At 39.2% G+C, this 27365-nt stretch overlaps 1 protein-coding gene across 6 annotated transcripts in view; it reads right to left on the bottom strand.

Annotated features, from left to right (window-relative positions):
* The window catches only part of GPM6B (glycoprotein M6B), a 134971-nt gene that overhangs the window by 18376 nt on the left and 89230 nt on the right, over positions 1-27365 (bottom strand). Inside the window, exons 1-2 of one of the 6 annotated variants that reach the window (XR_005586031.1) lie at positions 18061-18491; positions 9493-9612 (exon numbers count right to left, since the gene is read on the bottom strand). The exons of 1 other annotated variant lie outside the window; for it this stretch is intronic. Coding sequence is in view for 3 of the 5 variants with exons in the window: in XM_039493842.1 (XP_039349776.1) it covers positions 9493-9612; positions 18061-18121 (181 nt within the window). In the remaining 2 variants the exon portion in view is untranslated. Of the gene's footprint in view, positions 1-9492; positions 9613-18060; positions 18494-27365 lie in introns of those variants that run through there. 4 more of the 6 variants (XM_039493842.1, XR_005586045.1, XM_039493849.1 and 1 more) reach the window with 4 other exon arrangements.

A 27365-nucleotide genomic window follows, 5' to 3' on the forward strand; every position in this document is an offset into this window, starting at 1 on the left:
ATGGAAGCCAGCTGGGGAAGCTTTTACAGTCAAGTCCACAGCTGGAATCCATTTAGTAAGGAACTCTCTTCGTGCCTTGAATGCCACAAAATGAATACAGACAGCTTGATGTACTGCTCAGCCTGATGGGGTGGCGGGAAGGAAAGGAAGCATAAAGAAAGCTCAATGGGAAGAAATATAATAACCATAGTACATATCACCGAGGTCCGAGGCTAAAGCAAACTTCAGAATGACAGATCTTGCAGGGCGATCACCGGTGATATGGCAAATTTACAAATCAAGTTTAGAAAGAACAATATAAATCACAAGTCCTTTCCATTGTTCAAACAGGATTCTTGGATGTTAATTGGTCGGAGAACCCAGGCACTGCAGCCCCCTCATTTTATCACTCTGGCACTGCATTAGTCTGATTTCTCCTCTTAACCTGTTGCTATTATAACATCATCTTTCATGCTGGACAGTAGGATGTCTGGCCTCCTTCAGAGTCAACATCAAAGCTGCTCTGTGGGTCAAAAGGCTGAAGAATAACTTGGCAGAACCCTTAAATCCACACAGACCCACGGCTAAAGGTTACTCACAAATCTAGGTCATTCCAGTAGACTGGGCACTCCATGCTGTGCAGCCTAGTTTGCCAGGCATTAATAAATACACCGGACTTGGGGGGCAATCTCTTTTGATCGCACATTCAGGCAGATCACACCATTTCATCAACAGCCCTTGTATTCAAACTGCCAGCAGTGGATGCCCCAAAGCTTTCAAATTCTTGTCTGTAGTAGACAACAGTGTTTATGGCTCAGACCTCCTACAGCACTCTGCTCCACAAGAGAAAAGGAAGCACCATCCTCCTGGTGGCCTTCACTGTGTCATGGGCAGATCCCTGCCAAGATCCCACTTGATCAAGTCCGTAAAGCTACTGTGCTCTTTCGAGCCAGACATTAGACAAAACAGAGCCCCAGCAACCACCAACCCTTTACTTCTAGGCCAGCTGGATAACTGGGATACATACTCCCTTTGGTCCTTGGGCAAACATACACTTCCAGTCCTAGCTTTAAACAAAACAAGGAAATACTGTCAATGGTGTATTTCCATGCTAGACGTGGCAGCGTGTATGCCTGTACACACGTGTTCAGTCAACAGCTTTTTTGATGGAGTTGATACACAGCTGTTCCTATCAAAGGGTATCAGCTTTGCAGAATATACACCCCCTGTTTGAGGCGTTAGACTGCCAGACCCCCCAAAATCCTTATTTTAATATGACCCAATTAAAGAATGTTTGCAGTGTTGCCGTAACACACAAAAAATGTACTTTTTGGAGACCCTACATTCACATCAATGAAACCTGATAGTATGAGGCTTTTTTCTATTTTATTTTATTTTTACACCCACAATTACCAAAATACAACCAGGAAAAGCTTTTCAAAACCAGATACAGTAAAAGCTGTGTTATCTGGCACTTTATCAGCCAGAAAGCTCTATTAACTGGCATTTCCGATATCTCCCAATACAAATCTTCAGACTAGTAACTGGGACTAGTATACCGCCCAGGAGGTTATGCAATTGCACATTCTGCACTCTGTTTTTATGCAGAAGAGGCAGAAGACAAGCAAACAAGCTGATATCAGGGATTTATTTAAAAAAGCAGCTTCCATGGTGTGTCATAGGGTCATTACAGATTCAGCCCAATCTCCTACACCTTCTACATCTACAATGATAATGGATGTTGGTAACGATGACCCTGTACTGTACACTATTTTCTACTTGATTCATTTTATTGTATTCTAATTCTTTGAAAATTGGTATTCCATTGGTAACTCTTAGTTAACTGGAATTTTTGACCATTCCCCCAACATGCGGGATAACAAAGCTTTTACTGTACTACTATTAGTTCAGACAAAATTAAGGATTTTTTCTTACCAAACTTTCTAGGCTAGTACTCGAGTATTTCCGTTAAACATGGTGGTCCAGAACTTCAGCTGGTCTACTGAGCTATGTCAGGCTACAGCAGCTGAGAATATGGCCTGGAGAATTTGATCTTTCTAGATGCCGTTTGCCTTGTGCTCTGCTATATTTCTGAATCAGTAGGCAGTGAGTTACCATACAACTGAAAAGCAGTGGCAAATTTGTAAATAAATATGAAATAAGCAGACTAAGTTGATAACACATTCCACTGCTGAAGCTGCATATCCTGTAAACAATGTTGTAGTATTTAGTATGGTTTGGGAAGTTTATTAAAAACATGTTAATAAAAAAATCTGTTTGGCACAAATTCTGCTCGGTCTTTACTTTGCACACAGATAATACCATACAATTTTTAGTACTCTATACACCCCAGCACATCAGCAGTGTAAAACAGTTTAAATATAAACCAGGCATTACAAATACACATCAATGCATCTGGCTTTCAATGGCCATTTTGTCTAAAACATCACTAGAATCTTTTGTGCAGCTCAGCAGAATAAAAACATTTTTTGTCCTCAGGCTTGTGAGCAGAAGTTGCCATGGAGGCAGGTTAATAACAGCCCAGTGATTTGCCCAGAGCTGCTTGTGATCCTGGCTACAGATTTAACACACTCTCAGAAGGAGGCCGGCTAAAACAAGGACTGAGATTATTCTCTAGGGAATGAATGCTATTAAACACACACACACAAACTCACCCTGAATATTTCTTACTAAGGGGAAAAAAAAACAAATAGAGGAGAAAGAACAGGAACCAACTATTCTCTTGTAGTCTCTTGGAAACTATCAGTCATAGGAAACTGGTAAAGGATGAACCTATACATAAAAAGTCAGCAATGATACTGGTTGTTCATATAATTATTCTTCTTTGAGCTGTGATGAACAATATATCCATAAATAGCTAGGAGAGGAGACTATATACAGACCACTGAATATGTGCAGGACTTTTGTCACACAATTCCCATTAATGCCCACGGCAGTTGCGTGGCCAAATCTCTTTCAGCCCTGTGAAGGTGTACCCGATTTAAACCCAGAAAAGCAAGGAAATGCAGAATTAATGGGGAGGGACTTTCAAACAGCAATTCTCAGTCTGTAACACACCCTGCTGAGGTAAGGTTGGGGCAAAATTACAACTTCTCTAATAGGGACAATGCAGCCTGCCGTATCGTGGACACAAAGGGGTGCGTTTATGACACACTGCGCTTACCCTTGTCCTTAGGATCTTGAGCTCTCAAATTTCAGGGTTTTGATGAGTAAGACAGACATTGACTACTCAGAGTCAGACAGAGACCCAAGTGATGTGGGCAGGATAATATCTGCTGGCCTGCTCCCTTGCCAGCCAACATCTCACCTGCAGGAAAGCAGTGCTTGTCTTCTGAAGTTCAAATTTCCTTCCAGGCTATTCTAGTGCCCCAGCATAACTCAAGCATAAAGAAGTGATAGCATAGCATACAAGTGTAAAGAAGGAAACAAAAACCCAGGAATGGCGAACAATCAGAAACAGGGATGGAAAAAAATCTAAATTTCAGGGAACAATCAGTCAGGGAACCAATCTGCTGCCCTCTCTTACCATTTTTCTCTAAATCCTGTTACTTTTCACAGTTTTTCCTCCCTTTGCTCACCTCATTCCTTCCCTCCATGTAGTTCTGCCCAGCTCTCCTGGGTAATAAACTCATGAAGTTTTGCTTCCATGGATGCCCCTGCATAGGCAACAGAGCTTGGGATATCTACTGTGCTGAACACTGGGTTAAAAGGCAGACACTTAGCTACTTTTTCAACAAAACAGGGTGGGAAGAATCTAAGCGGGGAATTTAAGGGGGGGGGCCACATTTTAAATTGTTACCCTATGTACAATAACGTGAGAGAGTCTGTTCATTACAGTGGAGTTACTCCCAATTCACATACCAATCTGGGAGGACAATCAGGCTATTCACATTTTTCTCTTATTTCCCCGGTATCTAGGTATCATCTGCTTTGACTAATGCCCCAGCATGAAAAATGCTAGCTGTGTCTCAGTCACTAAGGACCTTCACTAGACTACAGAATCTGTGTTGGTGAAGGTAAGTGCCAATTTAACTTTTCACTATATGGCATGGTTTTGCAAATCTCCACCCATAAAGGCTTTACTCACTCTGTGAAATGCATTTTATATCCCAAAGTATGCAAGATAACTGGGGGGAGGGAGCTGCATGTACTGGTGCCTTATCATAAACAAAATGAAATGTGCTCAACTCCTCTCCCAGCCATAAACATCCAGTGACCATCTGCATTTGATGTGATATTATCAGCAAAGCATATGTTGGAACATCACCCAAAGCAGGAGTCAATGATCTGTGGCAACATGGGATATTGCAAGGGAAAAATCTTTAACATCACAACGATACATCGGAAGTGTGTGTTGAATGTTTCTCCTCTGACTTTTTCTATTTGGGACAATCAGCGCTTAGCCCTAGAATTGTAGTTTTTAAAAATTATTTGTAAGCCTCTGTTAAGGCCTATGCTCTGTTCTTACCTTGTCCCACTAAATTGCAATTTTGCAAACAAAATTATAAAAAACTTAACTCGATACACTAAGCCAAAATCCTTGCTCAGGTATTAGAGCAAGGAGTGCAACTGAACTGCAGAAAAATAGGCTGAGCTAACGGTGAACTCAAATATCGCTATTCATACGATTAATACATAGCATGTGCAGAAATCTTTTCAGGACTTGGACCTATAATACTGCATGTTATAGTAAGAGGAGCTTAGGTCCCTTTGTATTTTGAAAGAGCACTGCCTGTGCATACCATTAACAACTGTCTAAGAGGCCTGGTGCACTAAGGATTAACCTTCTGCTGCAGGTACTATGTATTTCATATCAATATTGTCCTTTACACATATGCTTATAAAAAGCTGCTATTGCAGCCTAACTGCTACTTTTCAAGCTTAAAAGGAACCAATTCACAATAAGGACTAACTACTTTGGAGAACCAACATGGTTTAGTTCAGTGGTGTCCAACCTTCTCAGCCAGAGTGTCAGACATATTATTTCAAGAAGATCAAGGAGTCACAACAATACTTTGGGGAAAATTCTGCCCTGGCAGAGGTTGTGTGTGAAAACCTATGAATATATAGTGAAGACAGAAATGGACATTCTTCTAAATTAAATCAGTTTGATGCAGTTCTAGTTCTGTGAAATGGTCCTTCAGTTTATAGGTATTCAGAAGATGGCCTCTTTTAAGGCAATATGATCTATAAAATATGAAACATTGATTCCATGTTTGTTACATGCATCAGTTCTAGGCTGCTAATGATACATAACACCAAGCATTCAACTACTGGTTTCAGAGTAGCAGCCATGTTAGTCTGTATCCGCAAAAAGAACAGGAGTCCTTGTGAATTACTGTGAGACATGAGACAATAGGCCAAGAGCAGTTGTTCTCTTGTTCCAGTTTGGTCAGCCTGAGATGAAGGTCCAACAACTTCATTTCTTGTCAACAGAAGAGACAGGAACTCTTTCCAGCCCATGAGACAATGCACTTCAAAGCAAGGCACTTCTGTACCTCCTCTGAAGAGGAGAAAGTTGGTCAACTTGTGCTTTAAGAGATAATTTGCTTTGAACAGTCTTAACTGGGTCCATAATGATGGATCTTTTCCCACTCATTTCTCTCACTATCAGTTATGTCTGAAAAATACAACCTCCTATTAATCATTGCATCACTACGGTATTTTAAAAGAACTTCTTTGATAAAAGCAGTCTGAGCTCTGTTGATATAAACTTTGGCAGTAATTCCTCCTGCAGATTTGTTCCAGTACTTTGCAGCACACATTTTTTCCAAGGACTCTTGTATGTGGAGGTGTTAATCTATATGCAGAATGCATTAATCTGAAATCACTCCATTGGCAAAAGTTATCAGTCTCAGTCCAACTCCGCACGAGGCCGCACATGAAGAGCATACACAAAACACAGGATATGCAATCAGTCTGCCATTTCATATTTTTTATTACAATAGTCCCTCTTTCTATTCTCTCCCCTCACCCTGATCTCCACCCACCTCCTCATGCACACCAGTCATCTCTCAATTTTAGAACACGCTGGCTTGGCTGACTTATCTAGACCACTCTGAGCCAAAAGGTGTAACAAATTAGACACCAGGCCAGACTTACAAAGGTATTTAGGCATCTAAAGAGGTAGACAGAAGCCCAGTGGGATTTACAAACGTGATCACATGAGCTAGCACTTACCTCCCACTGACTGCTTAGGAGCCTTTGTAAATCTCACCCTGCATGAACTAGAGTTTCCTGGGTTTTCTTGTGAAAAAAAGAGAACAACTATTTTTAACAATGTTTGTGTTTTAATCAAAGGTTAGTATCTTACCTGTAAAATCTGAGTTTTGAATCTTAGATCCCCCAGTCTGGAAGTGTAACTCACCTCACAATGCATCAGTGCCAGCAGTATCCAATAGCAGAATAAGACTTATCACACTGGATCTCAACCACAGCTACCAACTGCTTCTCCAGTTGACGCTTCCTTAGCTACAAGGAAGTAAACAAAAACAGAATCTCTCTCCCCAGTAAGACTCCTACTTAAATATAATTTTTTTTAAAAAAGGGAGGGGGAGAGATTTTCAGATCAGTGGATCTGAGATTCAGAAGCCAAATTCAGCCTTTCAGTACCAATCTGGAACTAAGGGGTCTTTAGAGAAATAGCTTACCTAAATATAGAATAAGAGGTAAAAACCCCACCACTATAAAGACCTTTGGCCCATCGTAGCACCAACAAAAGGTGAAGGTGTGTGCATAGGTAGATGCTTTGCAAATTTCCCCCTTGCTCATGAGACAGCCTGCATCCTTATGGAATTATCTTAAATCTTGATGGGAGGGTGCACCTTCTCGTGCCTTTATGCCTATCTAAAGTAGGCCCAAACCCCCCTAATATTTTTAGGAAGAAATCTAGGAAAAGAAAAACAACCATAAAACAAACAAAAGCCCAATTCATCCGGAAGAATTTCCACAAGAATGTTCATTTTAAAACAAGGGTGCCAAGCTTTAAACAAAGAGTTATAAAGGAAGATGGACAATAAAGTAGCATTTAATTGATTAATTAAAGATCCGAGGGGGCAGATAGTTGCTTATGTAGAGATCTAGTGAAAGAAACAAAATATTAAAGGGAAACAAAGTTTGCTCTCCTACTGCCACCTATTACCGACACTGAAAGAGGAGATAAGGAAGGTTGCCCTAGGAAGAAAGTTTACATGTTAGTAGAGTTGGGAGTGTTTTCCAGTACACTATTCAGTGCAATCCAAAAACAGGAGATTCCTGTACCAGCTCTGAAATGAAAAACATCCATTGTTCTGATCATGTTCCTCTTTCAAGGGAAGAAGTAGCATTTCATAATCATTGGCACAGAGATTGGTATCCTTGTTCCAGCCTTGTTCAGTGTAGTTGGTCTGTTACTATTCTCAGTTTTCTACTGCATAGCACAGCTGGAGAGATTCAGTTTCTGATTACTCTGATGTAAAGAAACCTGAGTTTCCCACATTAAAATGTCATTTTCAGCCTCTGGTTTGTTCAGGTTACACCCAGGACCTCTTGTACCTTCAAATCTTCGTTGAAAAGTCCCAGAAATGTCCTAGCACTCCCAAGCTAAAAGCTTATGTCTGTATTTTAGCAAGCCGCCTAATTCAACCAGCGTCCGTGGACAGACCTCAGCTTCTGGATGGCATTGATCATTGGTTCTTGAAGCGGATTTCCTTCAATGATATAGGCTGACAGCTACCATTGTAATAAGGATTTTGCTCTCAGGTAGTTGAGTAAAGATTTACAGAATCTTTTGGCTACTTCTTCTAAAGTATAGAGACAAATGACCAGGTGGTGCATAAGCTTGTAAAAGATGGCTAAGATAAGCATTGAACTTGTGAATCATGATCTTTGCCTCTGATATTCAACATTTGATCTGAAAAAAATCTCTCTCTGATGGAAACAAAGGCTTCTTAAAATTTAGCACCAGTATATAAAACAGATTGATCACATTTGTACTGAATGCTGGGCTTGTGACAAAGAAAAGGAGCTTTTAGTAGCCACATCATCTGTAGAACACATCAGAGATCACCACATCTCAGAGACTTTGCAATCACAAACAAATGTCTTGAGCCACTTCAGATCTGGCACAAGACAGAACTTGCCCACTTTCTGGTGCTATAAGCACTACGGATAAATCTGTGAAGACTGGCTAAACCATTAATGGTCCAAAATGGTTTTAAAATGATTCCATACATAGTATTATCACTTTGAGCATAACTAGAAGATTTCTGTATGTATTTAGCCATTGGTTCCCCTTTGGGACTTTGGACAATAGTCCACATCACATATTCTTATATATACCTGGCCATTCCGAATCCGTTCTCTCCGAATCTGGGTAGCAGGCTCACAACCAGCAAGAAAAAGGTCAGTCTGGTGACTCTAAGACTCGGGCATTAGCTGAAGTGGAGATCTGAAAAGGTACCTTGGAATATTGCCAGCCCATTGCATTTTAAATTCTCTTTGGGAGGTTATGCAACAGTACTGTTTCGACTTGTAGGAAATATAATGAAGAGCCATTAACAATGCAAAGTAGTATTACCAAGCTCTCCCTCTACCCTCCACAGCTGAGCAGAATAGGCCTGATCAACCAAATAATACACAACTAATTAAGCAATATTTTTGAATATACAATTTGACAATAAAAATGTTCATCCATTTCTGGCATACAGACTAAGCTTACCATGGAAAGAGCATTTTAAGGTCCAAAGAACCAGGCCATCGGGTTATATAAGGGAAGGGGCTAAGTGGAGAACTTGGTGAACGTTCTCCAAATGTAGCGCTCAAGTCTCTGAACTGGATTAAACAGATTAGCTTCATCGAGGGAAGAGGCTGGTTGGGCAAAACAACCTTGCATGTTGCTTGACCTGAGACACTTCAAAGGGAATTTTCAAAAAGTGCTGAGTGCTCACCCACTGAAAATTGGGCCTCCATTTTAGTGACTCAAGTTGGGCACCCAAAATCTGACACATGCAGAATCACTAATCACTTTGGAAAATCTTGGCTTTAGTCTTTCTTTAAAACATCACACACATACATACATACATACACATACACACTGCTAGAAAATGAGCTATTAGGTGAAATAGTGTTCAAAGAAGCACTTGATAGGAGACCCACTGCATTGTGTATTGCTCTCTTTGGACATGGAAGCCAACTGATGGATTATAAATTATATCATCAGTTTCTGACTGGGTTTGCATACACAGCAATACTATTCTGCTTTGGCAGTGGACAGTTTTGAAATGATTGCTGGCAATACAGTTAACAGAAAGACATCTATAATTGCAAGCTACTGCCTTTCCAACACTAACAGTTTAAAATTCAAGTTTAGTTCAAGCAATCATGAGAAAATCAGACTCCTAACTGACTAAGAAACATAGAAAAACATTTTATAAAAAAGGTTACAGCTACTGCAAATCATGTGCTACTGTATTTGAACTCTCCATTTAGGTTTCACCCCAACCCTTTATTTACCTTGAATCCCCAAAGGACTAATATTGCCTCTCAATGCTGGCACATGATGGTACTGGTGTGGCCTTGAACTCCTGTACATCCAGTGGTACCTGCCAATTTCCATTTCTGGTCTGGTGATCACTGCCAATTTTAGGTGGTAAAATGTCAGTGTCTCCAGGAAAAAAAAATTGTTCAATACTTTTATTCATTTAATTTTAAAATTAAGTGGAGAGTCCAGAAAAATATGCTGAGGTTTAATAACTGAAATATAACCTATTTGTACCAACCAACAGGAGGAAAATCAACAGGATATGCTGTTAAAGTTATGAGCTAAAGACCATTACTAATACAAGAATGTTTAAAACTCCTCTAGGTTCTTGAATGAACATAAATACATGTTAAAACATTCTAGTCTGGTGTGGTCTCTGATCATCAAAACTCACTTACCCCACACCAACCCCCTTCTCTTTTCTGGCAAGCAGCCCCTTCTCTAAGAGATAGGGCGGAAAGGGAAACAGAATTGTGGGAAACCAAATATCTATTTTTAAAAGTATCCTAAACCCAACAGAGTTAGATAATTGCCACCAGATGTAGAGAGAGAGAGAGAGAGACACTCAAACACAAATTTGTCCAGTGACGCAAAGTTAACTTCTTAAAACAAATAGATGAGAAAAGCTGCTCTCACACTGGCGCAAATTTCGACCAGCTCTATTGATTTCAGCAGAGTTACTCCAGTTTTACAATGTACGTGCAAGGAGAATTCAACTCATTATTGTTCTCTCCTCCCCGCCCCCGGACCTTTCTCAATTGTTGATAAATTTCAGTAGTGTCAGTCATTTCCAGTCATATGTAATTCGTCCAGAGAGTACTTCAAAGCTTTACTGCTCCTGAGCATCATAGAAAGAGGCTATTGGCAAAACAACATTAAACTTCTTTTGGATTGACATTTTTTCCACCTTGCCTTGGTTATGAATTGCCAGGCTGTCAATGCAAGATGGATCATTTTTTAAAATATACTGGAAGTTCCACTCTGTAGTAGCTACACGAACAAGTAACGGTCATCTTTGTCCAAAATAAATCTTATTTAGCAGCATTTCAGCAGGTGGATGAGATATAGTTTAGGACATTACAAACCATTACTTTCCAAGTAGGTCAGAGAAGCAGGTTACTAGAAAGATACGGTACCACAAATTTCTAGTCTAAAAACAGAAGTATATGGTGTGATTCTCCTCTCACACTGTTTTTATACAGGTGTAACGCCACTAACTTCAGTACAGTTACACGAGTGTAAATCAGGAGCGAGAGGAGAATCTGGTCCTATGAGTCCAGTCATCTGTATCTAGGAGGATGGAAACAAGAAATTATATACATATTGTATTAATGAATATCTGTTGGTAGTATTACTACCTGCTGCAAAAGAAAAAGAGTCCTTGGGATCAATACCAAGTTAACTGGTGGATTGTTTAATGAATGCTTAGTAGTTTATTTCCTCTTGATCATTTCCTTCTCTTTGTAATTTGTGCCAACAGCTTTATATATAGCCCATATTTTTCATGAAAGATGTTATTCTGTTTCACATATTTTATTATTCTACTTGGGGAAACCTTCCCCGTTCCCCATCCTAAAAAAAAAACCAACAAAAAAAACCCAGAAGTTCAACAGCCTACATATTCAATTATTTTTCAAAATGTTTTCTAGTACATCTTCCTAAAATGATTACGTATCCAAAGACAATGTCTCCTGCAACGACTTCCTCTTATCTTGCTGCTCATTCAGTAACGATCCTGTTTATGAGATCTCAATAGATGCCATAGTAATTGAATGCAATATCAAAAATAGAGAATGATGGCAGAATGCACTTGCTGATACTGTATAGTACTATTAATTGTTTCTCATATACTTGCCTTCCTCAAACATGCAATGTTCAGTTATTATTGTTTGCCATCTCTAATGTACATAAACCCACTAGTTTTTTTTAAATAAAAGATTACTAATTACTTTTTGGAGAAGAAAATGATATAACATTAGAATGTGGTTTAAGAGGAAGCATTTTTCATCACAAAGGAGAACTTAAATTCAAATACATACTCTAACACATTTAAGATGCCAGAATACTAATATAATTCTAATATAAACTAATATAAATAAAAAATAAATGGAAAGGCTTTTATCTTGTCAGACGTGAGGTCAGTTCTGGAGTTCCCTTACTCTACCACAGATGCCTATTGGATCACTAGTTCTTGCTGGAGAAACACTGAATCCTAAAATCATGAGCTGGAAGGTAAGTATAAGGACTGACTTTTAAACATCCTCTTATTTATTTTTTAATAGCAATGGTCAAAACTTTCCCTTTATTTTATTTTTTTAATTAAAAGGCATTTTGGAAACTAAAATTTTCATGGAAATTTTGAAACTTTCTGGTTTTATGACAAAGCCTAAGAATTTGTAACTGAAATATTTCTAAATTTCTAGGAGAAATTCCAAAGTTTGTTATTTCCTTTCATCAAAAGTATTTTCATAAGAAATCCCACAGACTTTAGTATGAGCAATGGCCTCCTCCGTAAAGTTTGGCAGAACTAGGCCTTAACTCTCCATGTTTTGTTCATGATTTAGTATATTAAATAGCACTGAATATTTATTTCAAAAGTATTTCAGTTCACTTTTAAGGGAGAAAATTATAATTCAGTGGAAGTTGCACTTTTAGGATTACTTTAGGTTACTGTTTAGGTACAATGGTCAGCTATAGCTGGATATCCTTTTTAGAATTTGTATGTCATTTCTGAACATTTATTTACAAAGTTTATGTATGATGTCACACAAATAATAGCTACAGGTGCTCTAATTTACAATTCACACAACTATATACATCTATGGTAGTTACTGGGGTCAAAATCTACATTTCCTTGTTGTTTATACATAAATGAAAGAACCATCTGTGGTCTTCTAATAAAAATGTGTGTGGGAGATGGGGTGGATGTGGGAGGGGGAGGGTTAAAATGGGCCAAGTAGTCTTGATATGGAGTAATTAGTCAAAGAAAAATTTATCTGATTGTTATTTCCTAAAGGAGATTATGAAGAGTCTCCTCAAGGGAAGTGGTGAAAACTCCACCCAACAATTAGCCAGTGACTATAACATTGGGAGCAAGATTAGCCAGGTAACGGGAAGGATTAAGGATTAGTGTAGATGACATAGTTGGTCCTTTTCGACCTTTACTTTGACTCCACGACAATGCTCTATATGGTGCCATATCATGCCTATTGTGCATTTACAGTGGAAATCTTTCTGGTTTTACCATATTCTGTGCCACATATGTCTAAGTCTCCCTTCACATGATCATTTGGGCAAACTACTGGGGATACACTCTTTTTAAGATATTCACTTTTTAGTTGGAAACCAAATCCTATTAATTAAAACCTGAATCACTAGGTTTGACACTGTTATCCTTATACATAATGGCCAAGATTTTCTAGGCTAGACTCCAAAATGTTTCACTTCTAGATTTATAGTCAGGCACTTCTATTTAACTGGCATTTTATTCAGGAAGGATGAGCACCAACAAATCCCACTGAAGTCAAAGGGAGCTTGGGCAGCTCAGCACCTTTGAAATATGGACTTAGGAGGCCTAGCTTTGAAAACTTTGGCTAATAAGTATAATTTGTATAAGAAGATGGGTTATTGTGTTATTCAAACAAACAATCTAAAAAGAAAGAGCATCTCTTCTTTGATGGGCCTCTGCCTTGATCCCACACGTGGGTATATACAGAGGCTCATTTTGAAGAATTTAAATTACAGGTAAGTAACCACTTCAAGTGGCCTCAGCATATTCTCATTTGTGGGATCAAGGTACCTGAGCCACAATCTTCATATCCATCAAATCACTAAATGCCTAATGTTTATACACTCAAGGGCTTCCCTCAAAATGAAATTAACCTCTAACATTAAGAAGTCAATTATACTTATTGTATGCAGTAGTATAGCCATGTCAGTCCCAGGATATTAGAAGACAAGGGTGGGTCTGTTATTGAACCAACTTCTGTTGGTGAGAGACACAAGATTTCAAGCTTACACAGCTCTGTAACAATAGGGACTAGCTTTGTGTTAACACACCATAAATATTGAACAAGAAGAGACCCTAACCATTCATGTCCATTTATTGGATAAACAGAAGTTGGTAGAATAAAAGATACCACCTTCTCCCACCTTCTCTCTCTAATGATACTTATTTGTTTTGGTTTTAAACTACACACATTTTGCAAATTCACACTTTTTAAAAAGTTGGTATAAAAATGTTATAAAAATTGACATGTAATTATATTGTTTAGGCTAATACATAATCATGAATAACAAAACTCTTTCTTTGAAATCTCTCACCGCAATTCCTAATTATGAACTCCATTTTCACTGATTAGGTGCTCCCTTCTAACCTACAATCAAAATGAATTTCCAGCACAGCTGCTCAGATTTTTCCATCTATTTTTATAATACAGCATATAAAATTGGAGCTTTTTATGCATTAGTCTAATACAATAAAACTATTTCTCAGTAGTTGCTTTTCTACCAGACCTTCATGCCTAATTTATTATGGTCATTCACAGCAATTTTTTGGCACTTTTACAACTTAAGAGTAATATTTTTCTTTGTTGCATGAAAAAAGCAAACTTCTTGTCTCTCTCAATATGTATCTGGATGTATTTCCTCCACTGCTGATGTAAAACGGCATTTCATTTTGCCCGTTTATTCTAGCTCAGTGAATCTGCCTACCCAGTCCTCACATTTTGATTTACTTTAATGCCTACAAGATAAACTCTGTCATTTGTAATAATTTGTAAACCCTCATCTTTAAGTTCATCCAGTCTGTTCTGTAGCTCTGTAAAATATCTGCTCTACATTTACATGAGCTCTGCTCATGGTGTTTCTCTCTGAAAAGAGCTGCTGATATGCAGACTAAGAGATACTTATTTCCTATCTCTGTGAACAAGGGCGTTGTTCAGCTTCTAATTAAAAAATCAGGGCAGCAGTAATTCTTGTCTAGCTTGAGAGAAACAGCTGTGTGAAGGACGTTGCAAATCCAACAGCTGGACTATGGATCATTGCCTGAAGGGGGAATACTTTTATGATTTAATACGAACCCTGAATTAATTTACTTGCAATTTTAGAATGTATTTGTAACGTAAGAAAGATGTAATTTGCACAGTCATTCCCAAAGAACTAAATATTTTTAAACACTTTGGGGCAGATCCTCAGCTGGTGTAAATTGTCGTAGCTGCACTAAAGTCAATGGAACTGTTGCTGTTTACACCAGCTAAGCATCTTCCCCTTTGTATTTACCATAGTTTGAGGAAACATGTGAACTGCACGTATTCTGTATCAATATTCAGTTGTATACATGTGTAGATACTGTAAGTAAACTACACCTTCACTTGTTGTCCTACACGGTTATACATTGTTATTGTGCAACGTTTTCTACAGAGGCAGGGTGGCTGAAGTATACTATATGCTATACCGCCCTTTCTTACCTCACTGAGGTGCTGATTCTACACAAGTTAAAGTTAATAAATGTTTGTATTGCTATTGTTTTTGTAAATGCACTTTGAAATCCTTTGCTTTAAAAATCCATAGAAATTTAGACCATTAATAGTGAAAACGGAATTTTTCCTATTGTGTTATATACACTTCAAATGAAACAGGTTTGTTTTCTCCACAGTTTATGTGTATGCACACGATACTGCACATGAACTTGGATCTCTCAATGGAGATGAATGGCAGGATCTTTTCTTGTTCAATATTTATGGTGTGTTAACACAATCACAGTTCCTATTGTTAAAGAGCAATAAGGAATAAAAACAAACCCCATGACCTCTGGCTTATTTTATTTCATTTAAATTGGCAATTTATTTCTGACACTAAGGTTTTGTAAAAGAAAATTGTGATACTTGAAAAGAAAATATTGAAGGGTATTCACATACTCAAAAGATCTCAGAATCTAATAGCTCCAGTTTTCGGCATTGGAGTAAATGGCCAGATATTCCAAAAGGCTCGGTTCCTATTTAGGCTCCTAAATGAAATGGCAGGATTTTCAAGAGTACCCAGCATGTTCTCAGTACAGTTGCCAACTTTAACGCAGTAAATAAGCACCCGACTTTCACAGTAAACCAAAAATCAAGCTAATCCCATTTCAAAACAAGGCCAAAACAGGCCAATCCCTAAGAACCCCAACACTCTATGTGACTAGATCCCCTCCCACGGCAGCCTGGGACTGTGATGGGCCCACTGTGTGCCCCTGACTCTCTCCCTGCTTGCCCCTGCTTGTCCGCCTCCTCCCCCCCACAGACACTTGCCCCTGCTTGCCAGGAGCCGATCAAAAAACGAAGCAACAAGCAACTCTGCAGCCATTTAAGCTTGAAACAAGCTCAATTTCTGCTTTTTTCCCCACAGGTTTGGTATGTCTGGTTCTCAGTGTGATCTACCAGGTGCTGGGCTCTTATAAAAATCCTGCCTCTTCATTTAGGTTCCTAAACAGTGGCCGAGCCTTTCTAACAATCTGGCCCCAAAATCTCAAAACAAAAAACTCAATGCCCTTCCTCACTGAGTACTTGTTGAAAGGAATAGGCAAGTTGATCTGGATGATTTTATTTCATTGTTTAAACTGAGATGAGACAACCAGTTCTACTCCTCAGTTTATTGCCATGCATAGTATACGGTTTGCATTTATGAAAGGCAATGTTAGACTGAATGAAGATACAACTTCACAGTGTCTGCAAGGCTGTATGTTACTTTCATAAATGATGAAGTAGGCAAGAATAACAAAGGCATAAAAATACTAAATGCATTTAAATATGTTCAGCGTGTCAAACTAGCTACAGGAAAGCCAGGAAACAGGGGAAAAATTAAGGCTCCAAGTCCCTTCTGCTTGCTCCTTTATGTCATTCGTCATGCACATCAGCCTTAACTTTGATAATTTGTTTAAAATAATGAACATTCCCTACATGCTGTGCTTTGGGGATTTAGGCAAGGATGAAAAATATTATCTAACCATTACTGGGTCTGCAAGGTACGTTATTTAGGATGCACAATATATGGAAATAACATTTTTAGAGTTGGCAAATATTATATATACTGAAACTATTTAAACTATATATTATTTACCTGGTGGAAAGGAAAATTTTAGATCTTTTAAAAATTATCTAAGTGAATGAGATGGCTATATTTATCGAAGTATTTAGGATATATACTTTGTACATTAATATGCATTCAAAATCCCCAGCGAAGTTGATTGCTGACCATGCATGTTAATGGCTTTCAAAGTTTAATCTCTTGGCATTGTAACTCTTTTTTGGAAAATCCCTTGGGGATTATGTTTTCCTATGGTCTAATCACTTGCCAAATTTCATTTTGTTGAAATTGATGCTGGTTTTGAATTAGACGGACTAAAAAAGAAAAACAAAACTTCAAACCAAGGAAACAAACACTTTTTCAAAGGTTTTCACTATGTATATAATTAAATGCTTGTTTATAAGAAAACCCACTAAAATCTAGTGATATAAATTAGCAGTTGAAGCAGTTGTGGTATTATAATAGCTAAGAAATAATACATGCAACAAGTTCCTGAGGAGATCTCATTATCTAGGTACTGTCAAGAGTTCATAACAAACAACTTTAATAAGATAATTTTTGTTAGAGCTGTATCACTCAGCAGAATTTATTGTGCCTCTTTCTACGATAGCCTGCTATACTGAATGGCATGAATTATATGGCAGTCTGATTCCAAAAAATTAACAGTCCTTCAGTGGTGGAATTTATCCTGCGAAGTGCTGAACTTTAGATCAATAAATCACCTGGAGCACTCAGATTAAATTAAGTCTCTCTCCTACCACACTGCCATTTTCTTATCTCGAATAATAAATTTGGAACTCTTCTCCCCATCAAGGAGCAATTCTGGATCTCACACACACACACACACACACACACACACACACACACACGCTGGGACTTCAATGTTGCTTAACTCATTGCACTATTCTCCTTTTTCCTACCATAGAGAAACCTCTGTAGAAACACAACTCTATGGAGTAAAATGTAGACGATGAAAAGGAATTAAAATCAGTCTGCTATCTGGCACCAATCTATTGTATCAAGGCGGCTAGGGATGTCATTCTAAACAGGCAGAAAGCTACATGTTCCTGTAACCTAGGTCTCCCACACTGCATTGCACAACACTAAAGCACTGCTACATGGCTAGTCTCATAGTGAAATTTTCTGATTATGGCTCTGAGGACCCTACACACATTTTCTCTCTATTTTACCAAAACTGATCAAAGAAGGAGCAATAACAAGGCTTCTTTTGCAAAAACGCACCATTTTTGACGGGACTGGAGAAGCTTCACAGCGAGAACATATACAGAGGGAAAGATTCCTGCTCTATTAAATTTGCTGTCAAGCCTTACAGGAAAAAAAAACCCTGAAAGCTAGAAAGATGCAATAATGATTGTTTAAGAGCTGTTCTAAAAAGAGTGACAAAAACGGTCTAACCCGCTTTAAGTAACCTCAATGAAAAGATTTAAACAGGCTATTGTTAGACCTCTGGGTACCTTTTTTCTCTTGGCTTTGTTCTGTATTTTCCTCCACTGCAGTTTCCATGGCTGGCTTCATACCATCCACCAAAAATGCTTTCTCCCTCCCCCCTCCTCCCAGGAAAATCTCTCTTCTTTCTTTCTTACTCCCTTCTGTCTCTTATTTACAGCAGCAGTGATTGAGTGGCTCTGTTCTTCACTACAGTAGATTACAGTCCTTTCCAAAATGCAAAAAGTCTTGTCAGCTTCAATTTCGCTCTGCTTACTGGTCCATAAAGATTTGTGCCAGGAAACGCTCAGCCATACGTCACCAAGGACCCCAGTTACAAATAGCCATTCTGTGTCCGATTGTGTCCCAACTTCTATGTAGCTGGGATTGGAAGAATCGGCTAATCACTCTCTTTCTCCTTGCGTGCTCTCTCTTTCCCCTTCCCTCTCTTTCTCCAGAGGCTCCCAATGAATGTTAATCAATTCTCTCAGCAAAGAATGGATTTGTGACATCAGAAGTGGGGATGCATGTGAGAACGAAAGAAGCCCCCTCCTGTCGCATGACTCAGCTATGAAACTAGCCCCCCTCTTGCTGTCTCTAAGGAGAGTCATCACACAATCACAAGGCTCTGTTTCCCATGGGACCCTATTATTATGCTTCACATTTTGATTTATCCCATATGCCCTCTGCTCTTGCACAGAACATAAACACAATGTGCACGCCGCCTCCAGTTTATCTTCTGCTGACTTTAAGAAGCAAGTAAGGTTTGGCTCTCATACAGCACAAACCAAAGGAAAACAAACAATTGTGTATGGATGTATCTGTGTCCACATAACATACACAGAGAGTTTAAAGCAGAATTTAAAATTCTTTCCTTCTCCTCTGGCTAGCAAAGATCACAATACAAATGTGACCACAAACGAACAGAAGTACAATGTAATAGTTTTTTAAAATAAAGCTGGGTAAGCAAGCATACAGTCCATAATTTTCAAATGGATGCCTAACGTGAGGTCCCGATTCAAGGAAGCAACCCTTTTCAGGGAAGAAATTAAGTATATGCTTAGCATGAAGCATGTGCTTAAGCACTGTCCTGAAAAGGGATGGACCTAAGTGCATTTTAAAGTGCTTCTCTGAATCAGTGTCTTAGGCAATTAAAGAAGAGAATTAAAGTACATCCACAGGGATCATGGAGGTCAGTGACTTAACCAATTTCAAAATTTTGGCCCTGGGGCTGATCCTGAAAGGAAACAGGGTATCAACTGACTTTAGTGGTTGCTGAGGGGATTCAACACCATACTTGATAAGTCCCATATCCTTCATGTTCCTTATATTTAACTAGAGCAAGATGGCAGGCAGAGAAAAGCACTCTGAAGAGTTTGCAGACATGCTGTAGTCTCCTTTGATGATGAGGAACACATCCACAATTGGTCAATTCAGTCCACAGTTTGAGAATACTCCTGGATTCCTCACTGACACTAAGCTCTGAATAGCAGCATCTGCCAAAAATGCTTTCTACCATCTTCGGTTGATTAAAATACTCTGTCCCTCCTGTGAAGGATGACCTCAGTTCACCACCGCTTTATTACCTTCCAACTTGTCTGCAATATACTGGATATGATACCTAAAATCTCTGCTGCTCTAGCACAAAGGTGCTTTCTACCACAGAGCTTTTTAGGAGGCTAACGCGAAGCTGTGTAACAAACAATTCTCCTCCTGGGGAGAGGATGACAAAAAGAACAACCCACATTTGACACACGAAAGCACTCAGATGCTGTGGTGATGAGGGCGGTGATATTATGCTCTGATACTATGGTGATAAGAACCTATACAGAACAGAATTAAATTTTGGTCTAATGATCCTTATAAATGAAGAAAACTTTATTTGGGGGCATTTTTGCATCTGACATAAGTGAAAATGAAAATACAAGATGATGATGCTAAATGACACACATCTCCAAGTTTCACTGAAGTGCCAGAAAGTAACAAGTCAAAATGGAAAGGTAGCTATTTGTTTCTGCAAGTAAAATCACTGAGGCTCTTGCAATTTATCAATAAACTGGTAGTGTTTCTGATAATTGCGGTGCCATATTTAGTTCAATTTCCTTAATGTATTTGGCTTATACTGTCCTATTTGGAAGACTGCTACTTCATTTCTTCCCCCCGCAGAGCATAGCAATAAATCCAAATTGATGCAATTTTAACGGGTTTATGATAAGTGGCATACTTCCCAAGATTCAACAATTATCTTTGGGGTTTGTTGTTGTTTTTTAATGTTTTGGCTGACCCACTTATCCTTATTGCCTTCAGAAGAAAAGGACTGTAGAACCTCCGGCCAATTTAAGTGAGACCTATTTGTTGAAAGTTGAAGGTTTCCTGGTTCATAAGTAGTTTTTGTTGAATGAGTTCAGGACTTTAGAACAGATGTATTAACAAATCTAGTTGGCGCTGGAGACCATCCCTCATTTTTTCCAAGGATCGCCCCTCCTACCCCCAAGTAGTGAAGAAATACCTAACACTAGAAGAACACATTAACTACTCAAGAACTTGAACTAAAGTCTTCAGGAGCCATCAATCTAACTGTTTAAAGCTTTCTAAACTAATTAAATTATTAATTCTAGCTACTGAATCATCCTCTAAAGATTCAAGTGATGCAGTGAAGTGTGAAGTTCTCTCCCACTCCCTCCTGCTTTTCAGCTTGCTGAAAGATGTGATGGCTTTTAAGTCACTCTTTATCATCTTACTTCAGTCATTTCCTAATTCTCCTACACTTCTTTCCCTTTGTTATCAAGCACTGCAGATGGAACAAGCACTGCTTTCTCCTCTGCTGCCATCAGTACTATTACATGCATGTGCTAGACCACTGTAACCAAGACCCCAACTAAGCCCAAGACCCCAACTCCTCTCAAAATCAGGTAGGTCTTTTTGAGAATGCACTGTTCTCCAAGGAGATTATAAGGCTGTATGCAAACACTAGATATCTGCACCACTGTGGTAAAGGGTACTGTTTCCCAGACAACCACGAAGAATTTTTAGAATGAAGAATCTACTCCTTCCTTCATCAGAACAATTTTAAAAAGCCTAACAAAAATGATTTCCAGAGACTGAAATCCAGATAACCACAGTCAAAAGGACTGGGTTGATTGAGATAACCAATGCTGGGAGAGTCACACAATGATGCTCCAGGAGTTCAATAGAGTGACATTTTAGTTGTGGCTCAAAATGAAATTAAAAATGAGTTGTGGGGGTGGGGGAGGGATGAGTGGACGATTCTACTGCTGAAACAAAGCCCTAAGCCTACAGCAGGACACTAGGAGTTAAAGCAACAGAGTTAAGTACATGAGAACACTGCAGAATAGGTCCCAGTGGATAATCAGTTAGTACAAAATATAACTGCCTATTTTTTGAACGAATTTATTTAAAAATATCTGAAATTATTTTTCATCATCAAAATGAAGAATTGCAATTACATAAATTAAAAATATGTTAAATATTTAAATATATTATATAAATATAAATAACTATATTTAAAGATATGTAGGTATATTAAAAATATAATTCTGTTAGCAGGTGCCTTTTCTTTTTGAACACTGGCTGCCTCTATTCATGTCAGTGACAATCTAGTTTGCATCCACAAAGGATAAGGAGATCTGTGATAACTTACAGAAAATTCATTATAAGCTTTAAGTAGATGGACACATTCCACCATTTCTACAAAGGCTTTCGAGAGCTACAACAAAGAGAATTTTCACACTTTTCCCAAAGAACGTTTGAAGCTGAAATACATGGTTTGGATTTTTGAAGGCTAAATCCTGAGACTCTGTATCACATAGGATTGCAATATATATCTAAAGTGGCTGGTTTTAAAGTAAGCATATAATACAAGCATACATTTTTTGAAAAGAACGAACAGATATACATGCAATTTAACCTATGGTTTTATTTTGGGTTTCTCTTGACATATAAACCATAGATGTGAAGTTTCAACAACCTACATTTCATCCAAACCCTGTACACGTTTTTAACCCCAAGTTATCTAAAGTTGGGTGTCAACTCTCTGATATAGTGTTTAGTTATAACTGACGACAATTTTCATGTGGTGCGATATGTTCAAAGCACTGTAATTAGTTTTAGCTTCATAGCAATCATATACTGGTGAGATGCTTTAAAAATCTGCCCCCAATTCCTTTGACATGCTGAACTGTTTGAAAAAACAAAATTCCAATTGTCTCATATTTGCTAACTAGTGACATCAGTAATGAATGATTATGAGGAAAATAATGCAACTGTATTTTTAATACACTACATAACATGCAGAATACTTGAAAATGTGTGTTTGTATATATTATATGTATATCTAAAATGACCGAGTCTCCAATCCTGGACTTCTATGAATAGAGCAGTATTGGGACCTTAGTTTGGACAATAGGTATCCTAGGGTAATAAGGGACTAGCTGGTGAATTTAGCTCATCACAATGAAAATTCTCAACTATTTAAAAAAAAGTCAGAGAAGTAGGCAGATACCCAATGACTGTTCATAAACAAGAGTGATCCTGGTAAGTTCTATTTCTCATAAAATAGTGAGAGAAATCAGTCCTTAAACGTCTTGGGCCAAATCCTTCTGGTCTTACTTATCAGAGTAGTTTCAATAAAATTCCCATCACATTTAAATGCCATAATTTTTTAAACCTAGGTGTCTACAGTTCACTCCTATATCCATATTTAGTCTCTTATATGTAACAGGCCTGATTTTCAAAGGCCACATTTTTTGAGATGGCTAAATATATATTTAGGAGCCAAAAGGAGAGGAAAGCCAAAGACTTCATGAAGTCACTAAGGATTAGCTGTTGTTACTGATTTTATACTTGAATGCTAATATGATGGGTAGCAGTATAAAACCCTAAGATTTAGATGCCCAGATTTGAAAATTTTGGCCAATGGGACTACTTTTATGAGGAAAGCCAGCAGGATTTAGTCACTACAGATAAGAAAACCATAACCAATAAGTAGTATGGATTCAGAAAGTTTGGGTACCACTTAACCTAACTGCTTTCTTAATAATATTACAAATCTGTGGACAAAGTAAAGCAATAGATTTAATATATTTGTCTTTTATGATGGTTAAGCCTTTGGTACAGAACCTCACAAAACCCTATTCTCAAAATGAAGTCAAAATGGCTTGGACCCTTTGTAGCCAGTCTGTTTCCTCATGCCAAAGTAACAAGTTGAGGCGAGGAGAGGTGTGGTACGGGGCAGATGCACTGCAATGGTCTGCATTAGGGACAGTCTTATTTAATAGTATTCATTTAGAAAAAGGAGTAAACAGCACATTAATGAAAGTCATAGATTAAACTGATCTGGAAGGCATTAAGAACATTAGCTAGGTTGTAGAATAATCCAAAGACTTTCAGAGATGAGAATTGTGGGTGGAAACTTTAAAAAGGTTTATCTTGAAATAAAAACTTAAGATCTGTGGAAAAATACTGTAATTCAAACAAAAAATATCAACAGGAGGGAGAAATGTGGAAAACAGTAATTCTGAGAAAAATGTGAAAAAGCTGTAAAAAAAAATCCAATAAAATGTTGGGGTGCATACTTCAACATGGAAGCAATAGGCCTTCTATATAGCTCTGGCTTGACCACTCCTGAAATGTGTTCTGTTCTTGGCACCTGCTTACCAGAAATATGTTGACAAATTGGAGGAAGCTGATGCATCAGCTACAAAAATTATTATGAGCCTGGAGTAAATATATAATAAGGAAAGAGTATAAAGAGCTAAATATATACAGCTTGGCTAAGTGAACGGGGACAGGAAAACAGCCTCCCAATAAGCAAGGAGGAAGGAAAATTATTTAGCATAATAAAAGAGGATGTAACTGTTGAAATTTAGAAAGGAAAAATTTGGCTGAATATCAGGCACATTTCCTGACCTGGAACAGTCTGCCAAAGAAAGCAGTGGAATCCCCATCACAGGGGACTTTTAAAACTGAGGTGGACTAAACTGTAGTAAATGTTCTGTAGGTAACAGTGAGTGATTCCCTGGCAGTAAAATGTATTAGATTGCTTTAGTAGGTCTGTAAATTCTATGACATACTATATTTAACAAATATAGCCCTATACCCCACATCTTTCCGTCCCAAGAAAACAAAACACACACTAAGAGCTAGTGAAAACCAAAGCAGTTATATTTCCACACCTATAAATTCACCAGAGCTAACGCAGAACCTCTTGGAATAACAACTGAACTGTGAAAAAGATCCTGCCAAGTTTAGCACACAACCTCCCTACCAGAAACAGGTTTTACATAACCACAGACATTTACGGTGCTGTCCTTTTACATCTGTAGGCTTCTCCTCCAGCCCTACTCACTGAACATTCAGTGGCCATGTTTGTAGTCCCAGAAGTGGAAGACATGGCTGCTTTTGAAGGGTTTTAAGCCTCAGTAGATTTAAACATGGGTTCAACTGCCTAGTTATCCAGTCAATACTATCTGCTGGCTACATAACTATAAAATCTTTGCAAATCAAGCAAACGTACTATAGCCACTGCTTAACACACATTGCATATAGGGGCGGCTCTAGGATTTCCGCCGCCCCAAGCACGGCAGCACGCCGCGGGGGGGGGGGCACTCTAGCGGTCGCCGGTCCCGCGGCTCTGGTGGACCTCCCGCAGACGTGCCTGCGGAGGGTCTGCTGGCTCCGGTGGACCTCCCGCAGGCACGCCTGCGGATGCTCCACCGGAGCCGCAGGACCAGCGGACCTTCCGCAGGCATGCCTGCGGGAGGTCCGCCGGAGCCGCCTGCCGCCCTCCCGCTGGGACGCTGCCCCAAGCGCGCGCTTGGCGCGCTGGGGTCTGGAGCCGGCCCTGATTACATATACTTCCTCTTCCTCCCCGTTTAGGGCATAAAGATTTGGGCACATTTATCAACCTCAATATCCTCTAGCGCAGCAGTGGTTCCCAAACGTTAACAGCCTGTGAACCCCTTTCACTAGCACATCAAGTCTCGCAAACACCCTCTTAAAAATGAATATTTCCAGAGATTTTCTCCTGTACCTGAGTATAAATGATAAAAGCACTGATCTTGGAAATACAAAATTTGTTTTTATGACATGCTTATTACAACTATTTATTATTAATCATTACAGTATTTTTATTACATTATGAAAATGGCAACACTCTTCCAAGATCTCACTTTTCCAAGATCTCACTCAAGAGTTCCTCCTACACAAGCATTCAGGTCTTGAGCAGTCCAGACAAACAGCACACATTACAAAAAAGCTTAAACTTGTTTTTTAAATTATTCTGAATTATACTAGCTGCCTATTTAATTTAAAAAAAAAGCAAAAAATATTCACCTCCCTTTCCATTTTTTATAAGGAGTCTTGAAGTTTAAATCTCCTCAGTGTGATAGACATGCTTGCTTCAATCTGCTTAGCTCTTGGAAGTCTAGGGGCTGTGGGCTGCTGGCCCCGTGCTGCCCAGGATCCCTATGGACAGCTCTGTCCGCCATTAGGGAATTCTTTCCCGAGAACCCCCTGTAACATTCCGCAAATCCCATGGGGTTCACGAAGCCCAGTTTGGGAATCACTGCTCTAGAGCACCTGCAGCAGTTTCCAAGTCGTAGCTGAATGAAAGTATCCAAGCTGTGTGACCAAATGCCATACTTCATGTCTGTTCTTTTTCACCAAAATGCACTCCCACTTCATATTCAGCTCCATCTTCTGGAGTCAATACCACAGGATGGGAGCTGACTCAAACTTTGAGTTCAAATGCACTGTAGAGTTTAACATCTTATTTTCACAATACTTACCTGGCCATATCCCCTGTAGATTCTCATCAACTTAAGTGCACAGTTCAACACTATATCTTTTTCCAGTGCCTCACTAAGATGCATTTCTAGCATTCTTCTCTCGGGTTTAACTCATATTTCAAATAATTTCATGAGGTCTTCCCTTAGCCACCCCCAACTCACTTCACTCATTCTTGTTTTAAATACTGCAAGATTCGGTTCTCTGCATCCCTTTCCTGGGATATCTCCCTGCTAGCTTTGACATTACATCTATACAGATGCACTCCTGACTCACTTGCGGATCCCTCTATTTTTCTGCCTTGATTATGAAACATCCAGCAGTAGGATGCTGCAGCATAGCTTGGAGCTGATACAAGACTAAAGTCCTTTGTTTTCACTCTCAACTTAGACCTTAACTTTGCACCTAAAGCTAAATAAACTGGAATCATCCTTGACCATAAACTCTGTCTTCTAAAATCTTTCATGTCACCTTAGAAAATTGTCATCTGTACTTAATTCTGGATCTGCTGAAGCATCTCCTTAGATGTTTATACCACATTCACTATCATATGTTATGTTGTTTATTGTATGACACAATATATTATACATCAGGGTCTCAAACACATGGCCCGCGGGCTGCAGTTATTTGCTGTGGCCCGCCAAGCTCCCTGTGCCCGCATCACCCCCCTCAGAGTTATTTCCTACAGCCACCAAGCTCCTCTCACCCGCCGCCTACCCTCCCCCCAGCGTGCCACGTCCCCGCTCCTCTGCCTACCTCCAGGCGCTTCCCGCTACCAAACAGCTGTTTGGCGACGCTTAGCGCTTTTCAGGGGGAGAGCGGGGAAGCGGGGAGCTGCACGCTCAGGGGAGGAGGTGGAGAAGAGGCAGGGCCAGGGTGGGGATTTGGGGAAGGGGTTGGAATAGGAGCAGGGAGGGGGGTGGAGTTGGGGTGGGGACTTTGGAGAAGGGGTTGGAAGAGGTGGGCCCTCATGGAAGGGGTGGAGTGGAGGCGGGGCCAGGGGCAGCAGGGGGCTTTTGTACCTTTATATGAAAAGGTGTCAGTGATGCGTCCCTCAGGCCAATGTACTAGTCCTCATGTGGCCCTCATGGTGATTTGAGTTTGAGATCCCTGTTATAGATGGGGGTGGGAAAGAGACCTGTTTATATCAGAATTGTTCCACAACCAGTAATAGAGCGTTTGTTTCTCTCTCAAACCTCCAGATACCCACAGCTGCTCTGTATTTGAAGTTTGCAAATACCCAAAAGGGAAAGGAATCTTTCCTCACTTGATCTATGAGGGTAAAACTAAGAGAAAGGGGATGAAATTGTGCCAAGGAAAATTGTGTTATAGTATAAAATTACAGATTGAATACCACGGGCAAGGCTCCCCAGTCTGCAAGCCAAAAGTGGCAAAAGCTTATCACCAGTCATGTAAAAGAACACTAGACAAAACAGTTGAGAATCTATGAAAAAGAGTGCTTCCAGACTTGGCAGGGAGTGACTGAACAGAACCTTACCTATTAGAGGTCAAAAAGACCTTTTACCCA

This window comes from Mauremys reevesii, linkage group 1 (assembly GCF_016161935.1).
Source record: "Mauremys reevesii isolate NIE-2019 linkage group 1, ASM1616193v1, whole genome shotgun sequence".
NCBI lineage: Eukaryota > Metazoa > Chordata > Testudines > Geoemydidae > Mauremys > Mauremys reevesii.